Source organism: Prosopis cineraria, unplaced genomic scaffold, assembly GCF_029017545.1.
Source record: "Prosopis cineraria cultivar Desert tree isolate PC_DT_omini unplaced genomic scaffold, ASM2901754v1 PC1, whole genome shotgun sequence".
Taxonomy (NCBI): Eukaryota; Viridiplantae; Streptophyta; class Magnoliopsida; order Fabales; family Fabaceae; genus Prosopis; species Prosopis cineraria.
The window spans coordinates 58437240-58454791 of record NW_026555332.1 but is presented as its reverse complement, the minus strand read 5'-3'; the positions used below and the strand labels follow the sequence as shown (position 1 = coordinate 58454791).

Below are 17552 nucleotides of genomic sequence, written 5' to 3'. Positions count from 1 at the left end.
TTTTATTTGTTCATTTTGCTTCGTTTTCATTATGGTGGAACGCCTGTTTACTCAATCCCGATGTTTCACTTCTGAGGATCAGGTCGGTTGGCCTATTTCCCAAAAGATGTGATTTGGAAAAATTTCATTCATGTCGTCGTTATCTCCATGTTCTGTTTCACCATCGTCTTATAAAATTAATCAATAAAAAAATTGCTCCAAATGAATTACAAGGATGTGGTCTAATTTTTTTTTTTTTTAAGGTTTTACAGTTTACGAAGTTTTATTTTTCACAGCAGATATTTTGCATTTGTTTTATTAAATCAGAGTGGATTTTAAAGCCAAAAAAGAAAAAAAATGAAGTGTTCATAGCAAGAGTTAGTAGTGAGAGAGTGTTGATATGTATAAAATTTAACTTATTGATTTGATTGAAAAATGTTGTTTTAAGAGTTAAATGGCAAAAATATCAATCAATTTTTTTTCTAGGAGCAGTCAATATCTTTAAATAAAGAAAAGTGTAATGACATTTATGAATTTGTTATAATGAATACAAGAGTTTTCATTTTGTTAAATTTGATTGACATTTGTTAATGTCGGTTGTTAAAAAAAAGAGAGAAGCAAACATGAGGTTAAAAAATATTTATAAACTTCATTTTTTAAAAGCTTTTGGTTTTCTAAAGTTAACAATAATGATGTATAGATACTTTTTAATTTTATAAAATAAGCCAGTCTTTTTCAATTAAGTTTTATTTTTAAAATTTTACAGTCAATATCAAGTTATTTTAACAGATTGAGAAAGATTAGAGCGTGGGACAAGTTTGATGGATAGCATAAATAAGCTTAAAAATTTTAAGACCAAACTTAATAGCTTATATATATATATATATATATATATTTTAACTTTAAGCTTATTTGGACCACCCTAATAAGGTCAAGTCATGTCTATAAAACTTATAAAATTTTCCATGCAACTTGTTTTCAAAATTATATGGCTGTAAAACTTCAAAAATTGTAAATCCTTTGAACTTTAAAATAAATCTGGTGAAGCATGACCAACTTACCTTGTTACGTGACCGAGTGCAAACCATGTCAGGCCTTTTTTTTTTTGACTAAAAGCAAACCATGCCCGTCTTTGAACCAAAGAAAAAGAGACAAGCTTGACCTATGTTCACAGTTTCTTTAGCTCATTTAATTGACGATGAGGAAGAAAGACCCACGTTTACAGTGCTTCCCCATGATTGGCGTGGTGAAAAAAACAAGTAACGTGGACCTGTGCTAACTGCTCAGTTTGAAAAACGAGTCATATTAAATGGGATGCCATTAAGATTCGGCAAATTTTCTCCCTGGCGTAATGGTCAGGCTATAAACGAGTACGATGCCATGCATCATATATAGCTACTTCGTGTTTGAAGTGTGGACTGGTTTGTTATTACAAGCTCCACGAGTATGTTGATTTGGGAGGTGGTGGACCTCGCTATTCCGGTGCTTCTACCCAAATTGCCATAATGGTTTTACTATCTTTAGGGAAAACCAACAAGAACAAAAGGGAGGGAGAAGATGCTAAATGACAGGGACAATGCAGAACAGAACCAGCGGGCTACGTCTGAAATTGACGACAATTTAAACTTGACCGATAGTAAATAGTATCGGGCTATTTATTCTTACGACTCTCCAGCTTTAAACCCCTGATAAACGGTGAAGATAGATATACTAATGTCATCGTGACTATTGGAGACGATCCTCTGTTTCTAGATATTGTGGGTGAATGGGAAAGGTATTCGGATCTGCATTTGGCGAACTCTGAATGGGAGACGAAAAAAGAAAAAAGATAAGAAAGCCCCACCAAAAAAGGTGACAAGGAAGAGATTTTCGTGATGGTGGAAGAAATGGCGATCGTTATCACTAAGTAGAAGAATATAATAGTTGAAAGGACCAAGTTTGGTGGATTAAAGGGCAAGAGGGGAGAATGAATTCATTCATACTCGTCTGCGGAGAATCACAGATGGAAGCATCACCTTTGGTTGCCATATTCCACCACTCCAACGTCCTCTCACGCTTTTATGGATTCTTCCCTACTTTGTTCTCTGGACATTGGACTCCAACATCAACGGAGGAGCCCTTGCAGGCCCACAACCCAAGCATGCAACTTATGGACGGAATTCGATTCTATAGTTTTGTCATCGTGAGAACATGAACAGAATCCATATCCTTGAAGATTTCACATAAAGTTGTTAGCATACGGTTCTCTAAGGCAACGTTTGGACGCTGGAGGCAGGGGAGAAACAGAGTTGGAAGGTCAAGTCTTTTTTCTATATAAGGGGAAGTCGTGAGATGTTTTAGATTGAAAGAGCTCCAAAATATTAAGAGGGTAAGGTGTACGCTAGAGAAGCCATGGAAGGGTATGGTTATTCGCACCAGAACTACTCCACCTACAAGACAGACGAACCCAATGGTCCTGCAATAAGAAAGCCCTTTGTTCCTTTTGTCCCCAACCCCAACCGTGACCCAGACGGCCATGTGACCAGAAAAAGAGTCGTACCAGTGGCTACCAGGCCATATGGTGATCACTACTACACACATGGCTCTCCAACGAACGGTTATTCCATCAGAGACGACGGTGATTATTTGCAGAGGCAAAAAGTCGACGACTCCCTGATCCACGTCCATAATGAAGGTAGTGGTGGCCGATCCTCTGCACTTGGCAGTCCCGTTCAAAACGACAACTATTATAGGCACGGTGGCTATGAAAACTATGACACCTACAACGACAAAGAACGACGCAAGCCGATCGCAATCTACACTCCGAACGACAACTACCATAGGCATCAGCCTGCAGACACCTACAGTCCCTTCGAACCGCACAGAAACTCTGCCGATGGTTGGTCCAGGCCTGTTTCAGGTTGGACCCCACCACCTAGAAATGGGACCCAACTGAGCGAGCCAACCAGTGACGTCGGCAAGGCCTTGGGGCTATTGAAGGAAGCTGCAAAGGTATCATCCACCGCCTATGGTGGGGCCGATAGGGCGAACCCGTCGATATGGGCCGAGCGGCCCGGTAACGGCGGTTATCATAATCGTGAGCCGGGTAAGGTGGAAAAGGCCACGGGGCTGGCAAGGGAAGCTGAGAGGCTCAAGTCTCTGAAGAATAAGCTCCTAGGTGAGCCAAAGAAGCAGCACAAGCACGAGGATGACTACTACTACGGAGAACCCGTGGACGCCACGGACGCTGCAAGGCGGTATGGAAACTTCAACCTTAAATCACGATCACGCACTTCACCACCCACTTTTTTTTTAATAATAGAAAATATTGACAGGAGGGACGATCAAAGGCGCTATGGAAACACCATCGACGACTGGCAGGCTCAGAAGAAGTACAACGGAGCCCGCTTCTGATGACCAAATCCGTGCATGCAGCTATGAGTTTATTGATTATCACTAAACATTTAATACTGCTTGTCACTATAAACTTCCAGTAAGTTGTCTAGTATTTCTTGTGTGCATGTAATGACCCAGATCCAGTCTCTTGTATTTGGATGTGTACACGAGAATTTATTTAAGTTGTCTTAGGTTTATGTGTTTTTCTTTTTTTTTTTTTTTTTTGAGTGGAAAGGCAAGCCTGAGGCTTGGAGAAAAGTACAATAAACCAAGTAATGTTTAAGCTATCCTCACGCAACATTGAGTGCAAATTAGATAGTATTACATATAGGAATTCAACTGTTGTATCAGTCTGATGACTATATTTTGTCAAATAATCAACACATTGCAACACTTCTCGATAAGCATGATGGATCTCCACCTCTCTCTTGCTATAAATGAGTTCTGGTATATCATTGATATCAGTCCTTCAAGAATGATCCACTATATAGTCTCTTCGGTTTATCTGTTTGTTTCCATCTGTTTGTTTCTTTCTGTTTTGCCACCTCGGTGCATGCATGTAACCGGCTGATCTGACAGAGGAAAGCTGTTTAAACTATGAATCAAAGCCAGCCTCCGGCATCAGTGATTCTATGAGACTGTGGTGGGCGTGGGCCATCTCAATAAATAAATTATCATCACTTTTTGTATGTCAAAACATCTATATATGCTACATATCTTCTTTAACTGATGGGAGATTTTTTTTTTTCCTCGAATGGTAAATGTCCTGTCAAGTTAATTATATGTGTGTTAGTGGAAGTATTAATTGCTGTCAACCAAAGAATACGCAACCCGAATTCTTGGGCTTTCCGCACATAATAAAACTAACCTTGCCGGAACGGAGGAGGAATATATCTGTGGATGAAAAATCAATCCATGCGATCGGGAACGTAATAACAAGAGACGGACAAGGAATCCCACATAATAATTTCAATACACGCACGTATTACGTATATATGACGAAATGAAACCCGATGTCTTTAAAACTTGGAAGGTCTAAACTTATTTTCTTAGCGGCTAGCACCGAAAAGAGCCAACTTAATAATAGTGAAAAAACATGGAAGGTCTTAACTTTCCTTTTCCTTTTTACGAAAAAAAAATAGTGAAAAATATATTTTTTTCGTAGCTATGCCTATGAAATAGCTCGGGCTGTTTCATGCTATCAACCCCTTGGTGATCCCAAAATCTGTTCGGGAAACTTGTGGCTGTGTACTAGTAGTGGATACGTTGGAGGTGTCACAACCAAAAGGCATATTCTTTCGTACGTCTCAAAACTTGACTCCTACTGGCAACGAGGGTTACATAACATAAGCTTTCAAAATGTCGTTTTCTGCTGTGGATTCGACAACCCAAATATTAAAGTACGTAGGACGGACCATGGGGACACTTCAAGCAGGAATATTCACTCTCAAATGGCCGGAGATGTTAAAAATGCAGTCACTCACTACTTGGAAGCTTGCCAAGATATAACGCGCTTCGCGCAGGAACCAGTATATATGAAAGGAAATTTGCTCTCTGTGCATGTAGATGTTTCTGTGTGCGTTTGAAGTTTTTGATGAAAGAGGTGGGTTTGCCTTTGACACGGGTTTTTTGATGAATATGCTTAAAACGGCATGGTAACTTGGAAAGCTTAGTGTGCATGTAAGAGGGCAAATTAAAGGCGACTCAGGGCCGACTCAGTGCTCACGAAGTTGAGGATGATGATATGTGATTATGTTCTGCTGGGCTGTTTTGATTCTTAACGATGTTGAAGGGCCAACTGCTTGCGGCGTTTCAGCTGGTTAAATATGGACTCTTGTTTGACGTCAGGTCGGTGACAGTTTCTCCTGTCGTTCAAGACACCTGTTTAAACAGAAAACGTTATTTGAAATAGATTATCTTGCTGGTTCTTGGCTTTATTTTTTGGTCGGTTTCTTTCGGGGTCTCTTGATTTCTTGGTTCTAGTGTAATTTCTTTTTCCAAGCTTCTTGCTTGCCTTCTGTACTCCAAACCAAAAAAAGGAAAAGAAGTAGATTATCAAATGAGTGAGCAACCTAGCATTAGAAGTAGGAGATTTTTTAAAATGATTATAATATTTTATAATTAACATTCACATTTATTTATTTTTTTTAAAAGGTATATAGAAAGAATTATTTACTTTTTGCAAATGCATTGTCTCCAAACCTCTGATTTGCCTAAACATTACACAACCATATATTCGAATATGTTACTGATTTGAACGGGACAAGCATGTAATGTCACGGGCATTCAATATCGCTAAACAAATTGCGAAGATTTTCAACAATCTCTTTATGTGCTGGACGAATGGACTCCAAGGATCCTTGCCAAATATACATAGCCAAAGTTCTGTTGGAATTAAATTTTTTACGACCTTGCTCCCCTGAAAATGTTGCCAGCTCATTGAATAATTTGGCGCCATGGTTTGGATCAATGATGGATCAAATTTGGTAATATAATTTAAGATAAATGAATAAAAATATTCATCAAGTAGTCGTCAAAAATATTCAATAACTTAAAATGAGAGAAAAATAAAAATTACATATAATGTTATTAAATTTAACGTAAAAGTGATCAAATTGTTAACTTGACCAAACATCTATTAGTTTTTAATGTTAACAATTTGATCATTTTTGTACTAAATTTAGTAATGCTATATATATTTTTACATTTTTTTATTTTAAATTATTGAATATTTTTGGCCGATCTTTATAAGTATTTTTATTCATTTATTTTATAATTTATGAATAAACTAAATACTATAATTTAAATAAATTGCGCACAGAAACTAACAGAAAACGACAAATTACAGCCTTGGATGATTCTAAAACCTTGGATGTGCCAATAAAGTGACTGAAAAAATAACATGACTTACAGTTACATCACTTAAAAAAAAAAATTGCAATTCAACAAAAACAAGCCCCGTCAAAAACAGGCTCAACAACATATGATTTGATCAAATTAGCTACATTTGAAGTCGGCAAAAAATAAAATTAGCTGTATTTGAAAGTAAGACCTGATTAAACGAGTTACATAAATGAAGCGAAAAAGCTTGAAGAGAACAAGAAGCAAAGTTTTCCCTTAACGCAAACGAGGAGATGGGGAAAAAAAATGGCCCTAGAGATTCTGAAGATCATTAATATATATAATTACCCGTGCCTTTGGAGACAGTAAGTAATGAAATGCCCGTTAATTTAGCTAATAAGAATGCACATGATTGTGGCCTGCAAAAGGAGAGATTTGGGGCTTTGACTTTTTGAGAAAACGGGAAGATCTGACCCTCTCTCTGTATGACTGCTACTTCCCTAGTCTCGGACCGAGAAAAGACGGCAAAAGGCCAAACAGTACAAGGACCAGACAGAGCTCCCAAGTACTCTCTCTATTAAGCGACAACAATCCCGCCCAACACTGACTCTGTTTCAATTGCTGTAAGGCTTCCATCTTTGATACGGCATAATCTTTTTATTTTTATTTTTTTGTTGCCTTTTTCTTTCTAAAATTCCTTATCCAAAAATCTTTCATTTTCACTTTCCTTCTATCAATTCAGATCACTCTCGCACCAACTGAATCTTGCTTCCTTTGACTCAATCCTAAATTCCTCGGTTCTTCGTCTGCTTCGTGGCTCCTTAACCTTTAAACCTTGAGAGTTTACTTTCCGATTTCGAACTCTGCTAATCACATGATGCATCTTTAAGGATAAAGTAAATAAGTATCTGTCTACTTTTTTGTGCTTGCGTTTCTGACTGGATTGTGGCGATCTTATTCATAATTGCAAGAAGCCAGTAGATAGACCATGTCAAGAAATGACGCTTAGATTCAAGAAATGGGGTGTGTGATTAGTCGAGAAGTATCGTCGGGAATAATCTCTGAGGTGAAAGAGGAGAAGAATTTGAGTAGCGAGTCGACGAGGAAGTTAGATGAAACGTCGTCTCAGCACGAGGTAGCGGCTCAGAACGGTGGCAAACAAAAGGAAGAGAAGGGTGGTGGTGATGAAGGGATCCAGGCCCAACGGCCAAGGGGCGAAAGAAGAAGATCAAAGCCAAACCCAAGGCTGAGCAATCCTCCCAAACATGTGCGAGGAGAGCAAGTAGCAGCTGGATGGCCGCCCTGGCTTACGGCTGTTTGTGGTGAAGCGCTTAGTGGGTGGATTCCCCGAAAGGCTGACACATTTGAGAAAATTGATAAGGTAGGCTAGTTTTCACCTTTTATTAGTACGACTATGTTATTGTCGAAACTCAGTATGTATGACTGATCAATTTGTGCAACCTTATGTGCTTTGAATTATTGCTCTTCTCATACTCTCCTTCTTTTAATGATTTTCCTTTCTTACTAGATTGGCCAAGGAACGTATAGCAATGTGTACAAGGCTAAAGATATGTTGACGGGTAAAATTGTTGCTCTTAAGAAGGTTCGATTCGACAATTTGGAGCCTGAGAGTGTAAAGTTCATGGCCAGAGAGATTCTTGTTCTCAGAAGATTGGATCATCCCAATGTAGTAAAGTTGGAAGGTTTAGTTACATCAAGGATGTCATGTAGTTTGTATCTGGTATTTGATTACATGGTGCATGATTTGGCTGGTCTTGCTGCGAGCCCAGGAATCAAGTTCACAGAGCCTCAGGTTAGATCAGGTTTGCCTTAAAATTTTTGAGATGCTGGATATTGGTTAGTATGCATTCTTTTGAAGTGGTGACACTTGATGTTTTACAATACTGCGTGGCTCTTCAGGTCAAATGTTACATGCACCAACTACTCTCTGGACTTGAGCACTGTCATAAGCGGCACATACTTCACCGTGATATTAAAGGATCAAATCTTCTTATTGACGATGGAGGAGTGCTTAAGATTGCTGACTTTGGACTGGCTTCTTTCTTTGATCCAAACCACAAACACCCCATGACTAGTCGTGTGGTTACACTTTGGTACCGGCCTCCTGAGTTGCTGCTTGGTGCCACGGACTATGGTATGGGTATTGACCTTTGGAGTGCAGGTTGTATTTTAGGGGAGTTATTGGCTGGGAAGCCAATAATGCCCGGTCGTACTGAGGTAATTCAGAAACCTTTTTGTCATATTGGAAGTAAGACCATTGCTAATTCGCAATGTTTATTATTTCTTTATCAAATAATTTCTGTAATCTGATTTAGTAGTGAATTAACCTTAAATCAAGTCATGCACCCTCTTAATGTAGAGGGTAATCAGCATTCATTTATGAAGAACATATGTACTATTGATGAAGGGAATAGAAAAATTTCTTCATCTTCAGTTGTTTAATTAGGGGATGTGGACCAATAACTAGCAAATTGCATGATAATGTAACGTCTACTAAATCTCTGATTATTTAAGTGTTACTTCAGGTTTTTTGATGCTAAATCACTTTGTTTAGCAGTATCGCATATCTTGTGCTCCACTCTAATCGACCTTGCATAGTTTGTTGAAATATTTATTGCATTAAAGGCACATCAGTATCTGCATTCTATTTGCTTGTTAATAGGTATTGGTATTGGCATTATATTTTCAGTGCATCATGGAAAAATGTGTAATGATTTTATCAACCAAAAAAACATGTGATGGTCATTTTTTCATATCCTCGTTGATCCTTTCTTGAATACTTGCTTAGGTAGAGCAACTGCATAAGATATACAAACTATGCGGTTCACCTTCTGATGAGTATTGGAAGAAGTCGAAATTGCCTCATGCTACCTTATTTAAACCTCGAGAGCCATACAAGAGATGCATTAGAGAGACATTTAAAGATTTTCCACCTTCTGCACTGCCCCTTATTGATACTCTTCTTGCTATTGATCCAACAGAACGGAAGACGGCCTCAAATGCTTTAAAAAGTGAGGTGGGTTGATCCTCTTGTTAATAAAAAGCTGGTATGGAATTCTCTGAATTTGTACTGCCTTGCCGATATTGTGTTTTCAGCCACATACAAAAGAAATTTGAATAGTTGTTCCTGGTTCATCTGGGGGAAAAGAGGATAATTTACTCTGCCCTCCTAGAGATGTCTAACTTACAAGGCCCTCCCTCTGTTTCAAAAAATACTCTTCCCTCCCTTGAATAAAAAAATTTGCGGCACTGACCTTTTGGCCAAAATAACCTACAATTACATTACATCCATTGTGACCAAAATACTTTTATATTATTTATATAAATACAATGGGTGATTAATATGTATTTGACCAATTTTAAAAATAGTCAATGTTTTAAATGCGCAATGAATGAAATTTATGGTTTTTAATAAAAGAATTGGAATAAAAGTTTGAAAAATATTTTTCTGACAAGTCAGATTTTTAAACGTCTCTCCAGGAGGAAAAGTAATTTATCCCAAAAAAGTTTGCAAAAAAAAAAAATGTTATTTACAAATTTTTAAGAAAATGAGTAATTTACAAACATGTGCTTGAATGTTAAAAACGTGACAATAGAGAATAATCAATTCAAATCATGTTGTCTCAAAGAGAGAAGTTATTTAATTCTGTATCTGCCCTATGCTTTCAATTTTTAAGCTATGGCTACGTTAAAGTGTGGATTCCATGTTGAATAGGATTACCAAATTCTACCTGATATTAATGCAGTGGGGGTGCTTGGATTCCCATTGAAGTGAATTTGTTTTGTTGTGTATTCATTGGGGGAAGAAGCTGATATAGCACCTACACAAAATAGTGAAGTGTCTCGAATCTGGCTTAGATATTGTCCTTGATGAGTTCACTTCATTTTGCTTGTTTTCCCTATTGTCTTGCAGTTCTTCACAACCGAACCATTTGCTTGTGATCCTTCTAGTCTTCCAAAATATCCCCCAAGCAAGGAAATGGATGCTAAACGACGGGATGATGAAGCCAGGAGGTATTCATGCTCTTACATTTGATTTCTTCATATGGTTTACTACACTTTTCTAATGGTATAAGCTTATGACTGTGCACGTTAGTTAAGTTGGTAAGTGGATAAAGGGGCGCTCACTTTGTCTTACACTCATCCACACCCATCCATTAATGCCGGGAATTTATAGAATCAGTTTTCAGATAGTGTACTTATTTCCTGGGTCAATATCTGCTAGCGATAATGTAGTCATTGTATTATGTTTTACCAACTCTTGAATGAATCTTTGATATGGATGTTCAGATTAAGAGCTGCAAGCAAAGCTCAGGTTGATGGTGCGAAGAAACCACGAACACGTGAACGTACTAAAGCATTTCCTGCTCCTGAAGCCAATGCCGAGCTTCAGTCTAATATTGATGTATGTTCTTACAAGTACTTGCTTTCCCCAATTGCGTGTTTGATGCTTTTATTATGTAGTCAATTCATAGGCAGAATCTGTGAAGATTATATCGTCCAGGAACGCATAATTAAGTGTCTGAAACTAAGTAGGGAAAAATGCTAGGATTTGGAAACTCTGCTGACGTTTCTCATAAAGGATTGTTTCTGGACTGAGCAATGATGATGATTTTAACATTAGGCTGTTAAACTTTTTGCTCAACTGTCTTAAGAAATACAAGTAAGACTAGATAATAAAGTTATACTTTTTGTGTTCTCTGCAAGTGGCTCTGGCTGCCTATCTTTCTTCTCTTGTAACTTGTCAATTCTGTTGATTCTGGATTTTTTTTTTTTTTTGTCATGATTAATAATTCTGAGCGCGTACGAGAGTGTGGCTGTTGTGCCATCTTTCATAAGTAAATTTTAAAAAAATATATATCTGCGTGCTTATGAATATCTGCTGATCAAATTTGTTATGGTTCTGCATAACAGAGAAGGCGTCTAATCAGTCACGCGAATGCCAAGAGCAAGAGTGAAAAGTTTCCTCCGCCACATCAGGATGGACAGCTTGGGTATCCTTTGGGAGCTTCGCATCATATAGATCCAGACATTGTTCCTCCTGATGTTGCCTTTAGTTCTACTTCTTTTACTTATTCAAAGGACCCATTCCAAGCTTGGTCAGGTCCCATAGGTAATACTGCCGCCATTGACGCACGAAAGAAGAAGAAGAAACACTCTGCAGCTGATACATTGGATTTACCTAAACCACAGAGAGTTTCCCCCAAGGATAAGGTTAAAGGAAAGAAAATCAGAGCCTAGCTATATACCCCATTCATTCATATAGAGATAATATATCCAAGAAATTCCCCTGCCTCTGCCACATCATTTGATTCACGGAGTCCAACTGCTATGGAAGTCTTTCTTTTAGCTGCCTGCTTGCTGGTCTACCTCCCGAGTGTGAAGTACATTGCTTGGTTAAAGTGCAAGGGTTATTTTTTAAAAAAACAAAAAACAAATCTTTTTGTGATCTCAATTACTTTTTTCTAAATTTTTTATCTATTGGTTTCTACAAGGATACATGATATTTTTGTGCCCGATTTGTTCTCATGATTAAAGAGTTTACTCAACAATGTATATTGTGATTTTATTTCCATGTTTTTTGAGATCCTTGTGTTAATATCTGGAATCTTACTATTTTAAAAAAAAAAATTGTAATAAATTTTCGAGCTGTTGTTATGTCCCTGGTTCCTGAGAGTGAGAAATATTTATATAGCTCCTAAGTGTGCCTCAAATGAAGAGAGAGATTTATGTAGTTTCCATGTTGAAAATGGTTTCTAGCGGTCGCGAATTAGAGATTTATTCTCATAAATTATAATATGCTGATACCAACTTGTTGCTTTAAGATGTGTTATCTCTTTATAAATTAAAATTTAAACAAGGGCATATTGAAATCTAGATAATTTGTATTAGAAAGTTAAACGGCACATTTGGCTTTGAATTTATTGCCTTTGGGTGCCGTGTGTTACAGTTACTTTGACATTAATTTTGATTGATAAAAGTTGAGTTGTAATATATATGAATTTTGTTCGAGGTACACGCTTGCCGATCCTTGACTATTTAATTTCATTCTAATCCATGTAGATGAGATTTGAACAAATTCGGGGAATTTTTTTTCTATTTTTTTATTTTTTTTTTTTGTTGGTGCTGGTTTGAATGGTAGATTGCATCAGAAGAGCAGTTGAGGAAAGAGGCTGTGAACACGCAGATAAATAGATGCTTGTGGGCTAAGCGAGACTCTCTGGACATTCTATAAATTCCGAACTGAGAAACCATCTCTCACGTTGTGCTTCATATCTCCTTTGCGGGGATACGTTGCACGTCTACGCTCGGCTGCTCCTGTGATTTCTCTCCGCACAGCGAGGGATCAATAGCAATGGGACCCGGTGGTCCAGGTCCAGGACCCGGAGGCCCGCCTGGATGGGGGCCACCCCCACCAGGCCCAGGGTTTTTCGGTGGGTTTTGCGACGTTATTGGTTCTTGGTGAGTAGATTCTACTGGCTCGTATATGTTTTTTTTTTTTTTTAACTTCTGTTACCACAAAATCTACCATTTGATTGTTAAATGTAGTCGGCCTAAAGATGGTTAGACAAAGAAAAAGTTGAAACTTGGGTGGGCTATTCTCTCTAATAACAACCCAGAAGAAGAAAACAGACAGAAAAAAAATACGTTTCTTGTCTTTTTCTTTTCCATGATTATTCGTTTTCCCTTGTTTCTGTTTATCATCCAAGTGCTAATTCTGATGGTGTATTTGACAGCCTGAGCTTTTTGTGCTGCTGCTGGTTGCTACGAGACTGCTTTGGAGGTCCGTTCGGGCCACCAGGGCCTCCTGGACCTCCCGGTCCACCTGGGCCTCCATAAGTGTCTGTTTTTTTCCGCCTCCGTTTCCTTAAACTGGCTCTGTGATTTGCAGTAATAATAGTGAGGGCTCTACCTCCTTCATTTCCCTCATTTCCCTCGGTTTGTAATGATTTTCCTGTTCTACAGAGAATGATAAGATGGAATGATACGATTATTTAAAATAGTGTCCACTCTTCGCTTGTCTCTTTTTTCAATGAATGATGCAAGGACGGTGACGCTATCCACCAATCCCAGGCACCCGGGGCCAGTATTACTTGATGGCAATGGTTCCTTTCTTTATCGGGAAAACAATAAAATTTAAGTCCACGAAGGTCATTTGGAACAAATTAAATCCATCCAACTTAACATCAATAAAGTTTTAGATACGACGCAAAAGAAATTTGATATTATTAAATATGACAAAAATTATATCAACTCAAAAATAAATAGTTACTCCTATTAAAAAATATAAGGTATTTTTAACTGAATCTCACCTTTCAATAAAGTTTTTTTTTTTACTTTCAAAGTAACTCTATCTTTTCATATTTACTTCTATTAACTACCTTATAACAAATATAAAGTCACCATCAATAGAAATACTTTTTAAAAAAAAAACAATGATTACATCTTGAAAGACTAAAAATGCCTTATATTTTTTTAATATTCAACTACTCAAAAAATGCCTTACATTTTTAAACATAGAGAGCATCTTTTTTATAATTTTTAAAATATCAAGTATTATATACTCTCTCTGTTTAAAAATATAAGGCATTTTTTGAAGAGTTAAATGTTAAAAAATGTAAAGCATTTTTAGTCTTCGAAGTGTAATCATTGCCTTTTTTTTAAAAGTACCCCTATTGATAATGACTTTATATTTATTATAGGGTATTTAATAGGGTAAAATATGGAAAGATAAGGTTAATTAAAAAGTAAATAACTACCTTATTGAAGGTGAAATTCGATTAAAAATGTCTTAGATTTTTAAATGAAGAGAGTAGATCATTGCTGCTGTTTCCTTAACCGTCAATCAAGATTGATGTTATAATGATATATTAAATTTTTTTCAAAAATTTTAGTAGTCTATTCTAAAAAAATATATAGTAAGAAGATTATTTTTGCATTTGCTTATGTAATGCTTCTTATTAAAAAAAATACTCTTGATAAAAAAAACAAAGAAATAATAAAACTTTTAGTTCTTTAAGCTTGTTTCAGTTAACTAGTCTCTTAAATTTAATTTTTATTAATTTGATTCTTTTATACTTTTTTAAATTATTGTGAAAGTTCTTTAAGTTTTAAAACACAAATTAATAATCCAAATAATCTAATATATAAAGTAAATTGATGATTTAACATGTATATATAGTTAAATAAAAATAAATTAACCCTTGGATGAGTTTAATTTTTATGCATCTAATCACTTACAATATGTTTTATTTTCTTATTTTTTTAAAAAATTAAAAGTTTGATGTTTTTATCTAAATAATTATTTTTTTTATTAATTTGCATGACTACCATAAATATTCTATTATCCAAGTTAATAAATTTTAATAATATAATATTTTTTTTAAGTAATAAGGATCAAATCAATAATCAAAATAAATTTCAAGGACTATATTGAGAGATCAAATTAACAATTAAGACAAACTTAAGCTATTAAAAATTGCATTCTCCCAAAAAAAAAAGAAAAAATGATAATGAAATATTTTTGAGTTATATAAATAACAATAAGATCTCTTAAAATGTCATAATTTTACTAAAGTTTTTAGAGACTTTTATGTTAATAAATTTTAAATTGAAAAGACAGTTTACCTTTATTGATAAATTGTAATTTCTTATTCAATTCTTACAATTTTTAAATAAAAGTTATAATTGAGGCTTGTTATTAAGAACTTATTTTTGAATAATAGAAATTACACTTGACAAGTTGTGACTTCTTGTTTAACTCTTGTGATTTACAAAATAAAAGTTGTTATTCTTTAAACAAAGTTATAATTGAAACTTGTTATTTTAATAACTTATTTTTTTAATAATAGAAATTATACTTGATAAGTTGTGATTTCTCATTTAACTCTTACCATTTATAAAATAAAATTCATTTTTTTAAGTAAAAGTTGTTATTCTCATTGATTATTTTTAATAAGTGTAAAATAATTTTTTAATTTAAAATTTATTAGCACAAAAATTCATAAAAATTTTAATAAAATTATAACATTTTGAGATATCAATTTATCATTTATATAATTTAAAAAACTTTATTATTATTTTTGAAAGAGAAATGTAAATCAAAATTTAATCTCTCCCATCCAGATCTCGGCCAAAGGAGGGAAAACAAAAAAATACGTCCCATCCAAATTTGCTGCTGCAAAGGCGCAAAGGACATAAATGAGAGCAATAGGAATCCTACGCAAGGTGAAAAATGCTACTTGAAAGTGAAATGGAAATAAGTTATGATTTAAACACGACGAATTAATCATTGTTGAAATGACGGATAAGGCAGCTAAATCCTTCGTGAAAATTTCTCATAAACCTAGTGATCGAAACTCGTTATTTCATTCTCTTGGCAATTGGCGCACCAAATGAAAGACCCCCCAGCTCATTGAAAACTGTTGCTTTCACAAAAAGAAGGAAAAAAACCCTCAATTTTTTTTTTTCTTTTCTGAAGAAGAGGGTGGGGGGGCATGAGAAAGTAGGAATTTGAACTGTTAGCATAGCATTAAATAGGGCAATGGCGCTCCAAAGGCTGAACTTTAGGTTGGAAGAATGGTAGGTGATGATGAGAAGAGCAGAACGTCAAAAGGATAAGACGGTTCACTTACTAGTCAAAAGGGGTCCAAGAAGCTTCACGAATTCTTAGGGATTAAGTTAATGAGAGTGTATATTATATATAAGGCATGGGAACAGGCCAGCTGGGTTCACAGAGAAAGAAGAAACGGGAAAGCTAAGCGACTGAGAGAGAGAGAGAGAAATGCCGCCACCTTGGGGTCCACCGCCACCAGGCCCGCCGGGACCATTCGGATGCTTCGGCGCGCTGTGTAATGGCATCTGCCGGCTGTGTTCTTCTTGGTGAGTTGAAATTTTCTTTGGAAGACTAAATCATTCAGTGATAGGGTTAGTGGCAGGTAAAGATGGATGGATGATAATGCTTTGAACTCGAATGTGTTTCGCAGTTTATATATTGTGTGCTGCTGCTGCCTCTTCGAGAGCTGCTGCGGACCATTGTTCGGTGGACCTCCTCCTCCTCCCGGACCCCCTTTCTGACACCTGCGCTCCTCTTCTTCTCTTTGCTGAATATCAACGCCCCTCCTTCCACCCTCCATTTGTAATTTGTCTTATTTCAGTTGCTCTGCCGTCCGACTCCATTGTGGATCTTTTCTTCCTAATACTATTTTATATTCCCGCAGTTGCTATCCCGAATGAGCCAAACTTTAATTGGCAGGACAATGATAACAAACTCGTATATCGCTCTTGGCTCTTGTCCAACACGTGTAGAATGGATTTGTGAGACCTCTCAACCCCCCAAAAAAAAAAAAACATTACTGCTACTTTGTAATCTTCAGCTTTCAGTCAAAATGGTTTTAGTTCTACTTTATTCGGTTTCACAAGCCTGAGAAATTGCAACTGAAATCAAGTGGGTTTGCTGGTTGTGAATTGAAGTGTCATTCTGGAGTTTCAAGGATTTTTTTTTATTTAATAAAGAAGGTTTACAGAATTCTTGGTCTAAATCATCGCCTAAGAATTTTTGAGACTACTCCGACGTCAATATTTACAGTAACTAACTTAAAAACTATTTATCTTGTATAGAATGAATGCACTCTAAATCATTGCCTTGTCAGTCTTATAAGGACTAGAAATCCTCTCATGCACGACTGGCGTGTTTATTAATTATATTCTTGTTTTTTTTTTTTTTGAGAAGCAAATTATTGCACCAACCAGTAGGCTTATCAAGTGTAAAATAATAATTTTAATTCCAGAAATTTTAATGAACCAAACCAAGGTGCAAGGACTTTTAATATTCAAGTATTTCCTTATTTATCTGAAATCACAGTCATTATTATCTCGGTATTTTCAATTAAAATAAATTGCAACTGGAAAGAAAGGACTGAAAGGGACAAACGGAGGCATTAGCTACCTTCTGGGCCATGTAATGCTATTGCCTTCACCACAGTCCATGTCTGATTTATTACAATACACGCAAAGTTTTTTTTTTTTTAAAAAAAGTACTCCCTCCAAACCAACTTACAATGAAAGTTGTATCAAAACACACGACCAAAAAAAAAAATTTACAACAGTGATAATTAAATTATAATTTATTTCTTATAGATGGATCCAGAGATAGTATTACAGCTACTTCCCTACCTCCAAGAAACAAAGGTAAGACCTAACATGCAATTCCATATGCCTTTAAACGGTCATGGCATTGAGATACCTTAATTTGAGATTTTGAATTATATTCTATCTACATTGAATTTTGAATGTCGTATAACTGGCTGAGACCATTCTTATAACCAAATTTATAA

The 17552-nt window shown here is 36.0% G+C and overlaps 3 protein-coding genes across 6 annotated transcripts; all 3 read left to right on the top strand.

The window, feature by feature from the left end:
• The first annotated feature begins 2317 nt into the window (after positions 1-2317).
• Positions 2318-3758, top strand: LOC129295298 (uncharacterized). Its single transcript, XM_054933811.1, has 2 exons — positions 2318-3215; positions 3294-3758. Exons 1-2 carry the CDS (start codon positions 2371-2373, stop codon positions 3370-3372), a joined length of 924 nt encoding a protein of 307 aa, XP_054789786.1. The 5' UTR covers positions 2318-2370; the 3' UTR covers positions 3373-3758.
• Positions 3759-6644: 2886 nt separating this feature from the next.
• On the top strand, positions 6645-13217 carry LOC129318348 (probable serine/threonine-protein kinase At1g54610). 4 transcript variants are annotated; one of them, XM_054963087.1, is made up of 9 exons: positions 6645-6818; positions 7170-7576; positions 7724-8008; positions 8116-8433; positions 9005-9232; positions 10130-10230; positions 10507-10621; positions 11131-12678; positions 12954-13217. In XM_054963087.1, the coding sequence occupies exons 2-8, from the start codon at positions 7214-7216 to the stop codon at positions 11455-11457; spliced, it is 1737 nt and encodes a 578-aa protein (XP_054819062.1). In that variant the 5' UTR covers positions 6645-6818; positions 7170-7213; the 3' UTR covers positions 11458-12678; positions 12954-13217. The 4 variants fall into 4 exon arrangements, with proteins under 4 accessions (XP_054819062.1, XP_054819068.1, XP_054819054.1 ...); XM_054963093.1 differs by having other exon boundaries at positions 7167-7576; XM_054963079.1 differs by having other exon boundaries at positions 6938-7576.
• Positions 13218-15939: 2722 nt separating this feature from the next.
• LOC129312376 (uncharacterized) lies at positions 15940-16757 on the top strand. Its single transcript, XM_054954955.1, has 2 exons — positions 15940-16098; positions 16203-16757. Exons 1-2 carry the CDS (start codon positions 16071-16073, stop codon positions 16535-16537), a joined length of 363 nt encoding a protein of 120 aa, XP_054810930.1. The 5' UTR covers positions 15940-16070; the 3' UTR covers positions 16538-16757.
• Positions 16758-17552: the final 795 nt, after the last annotated feature.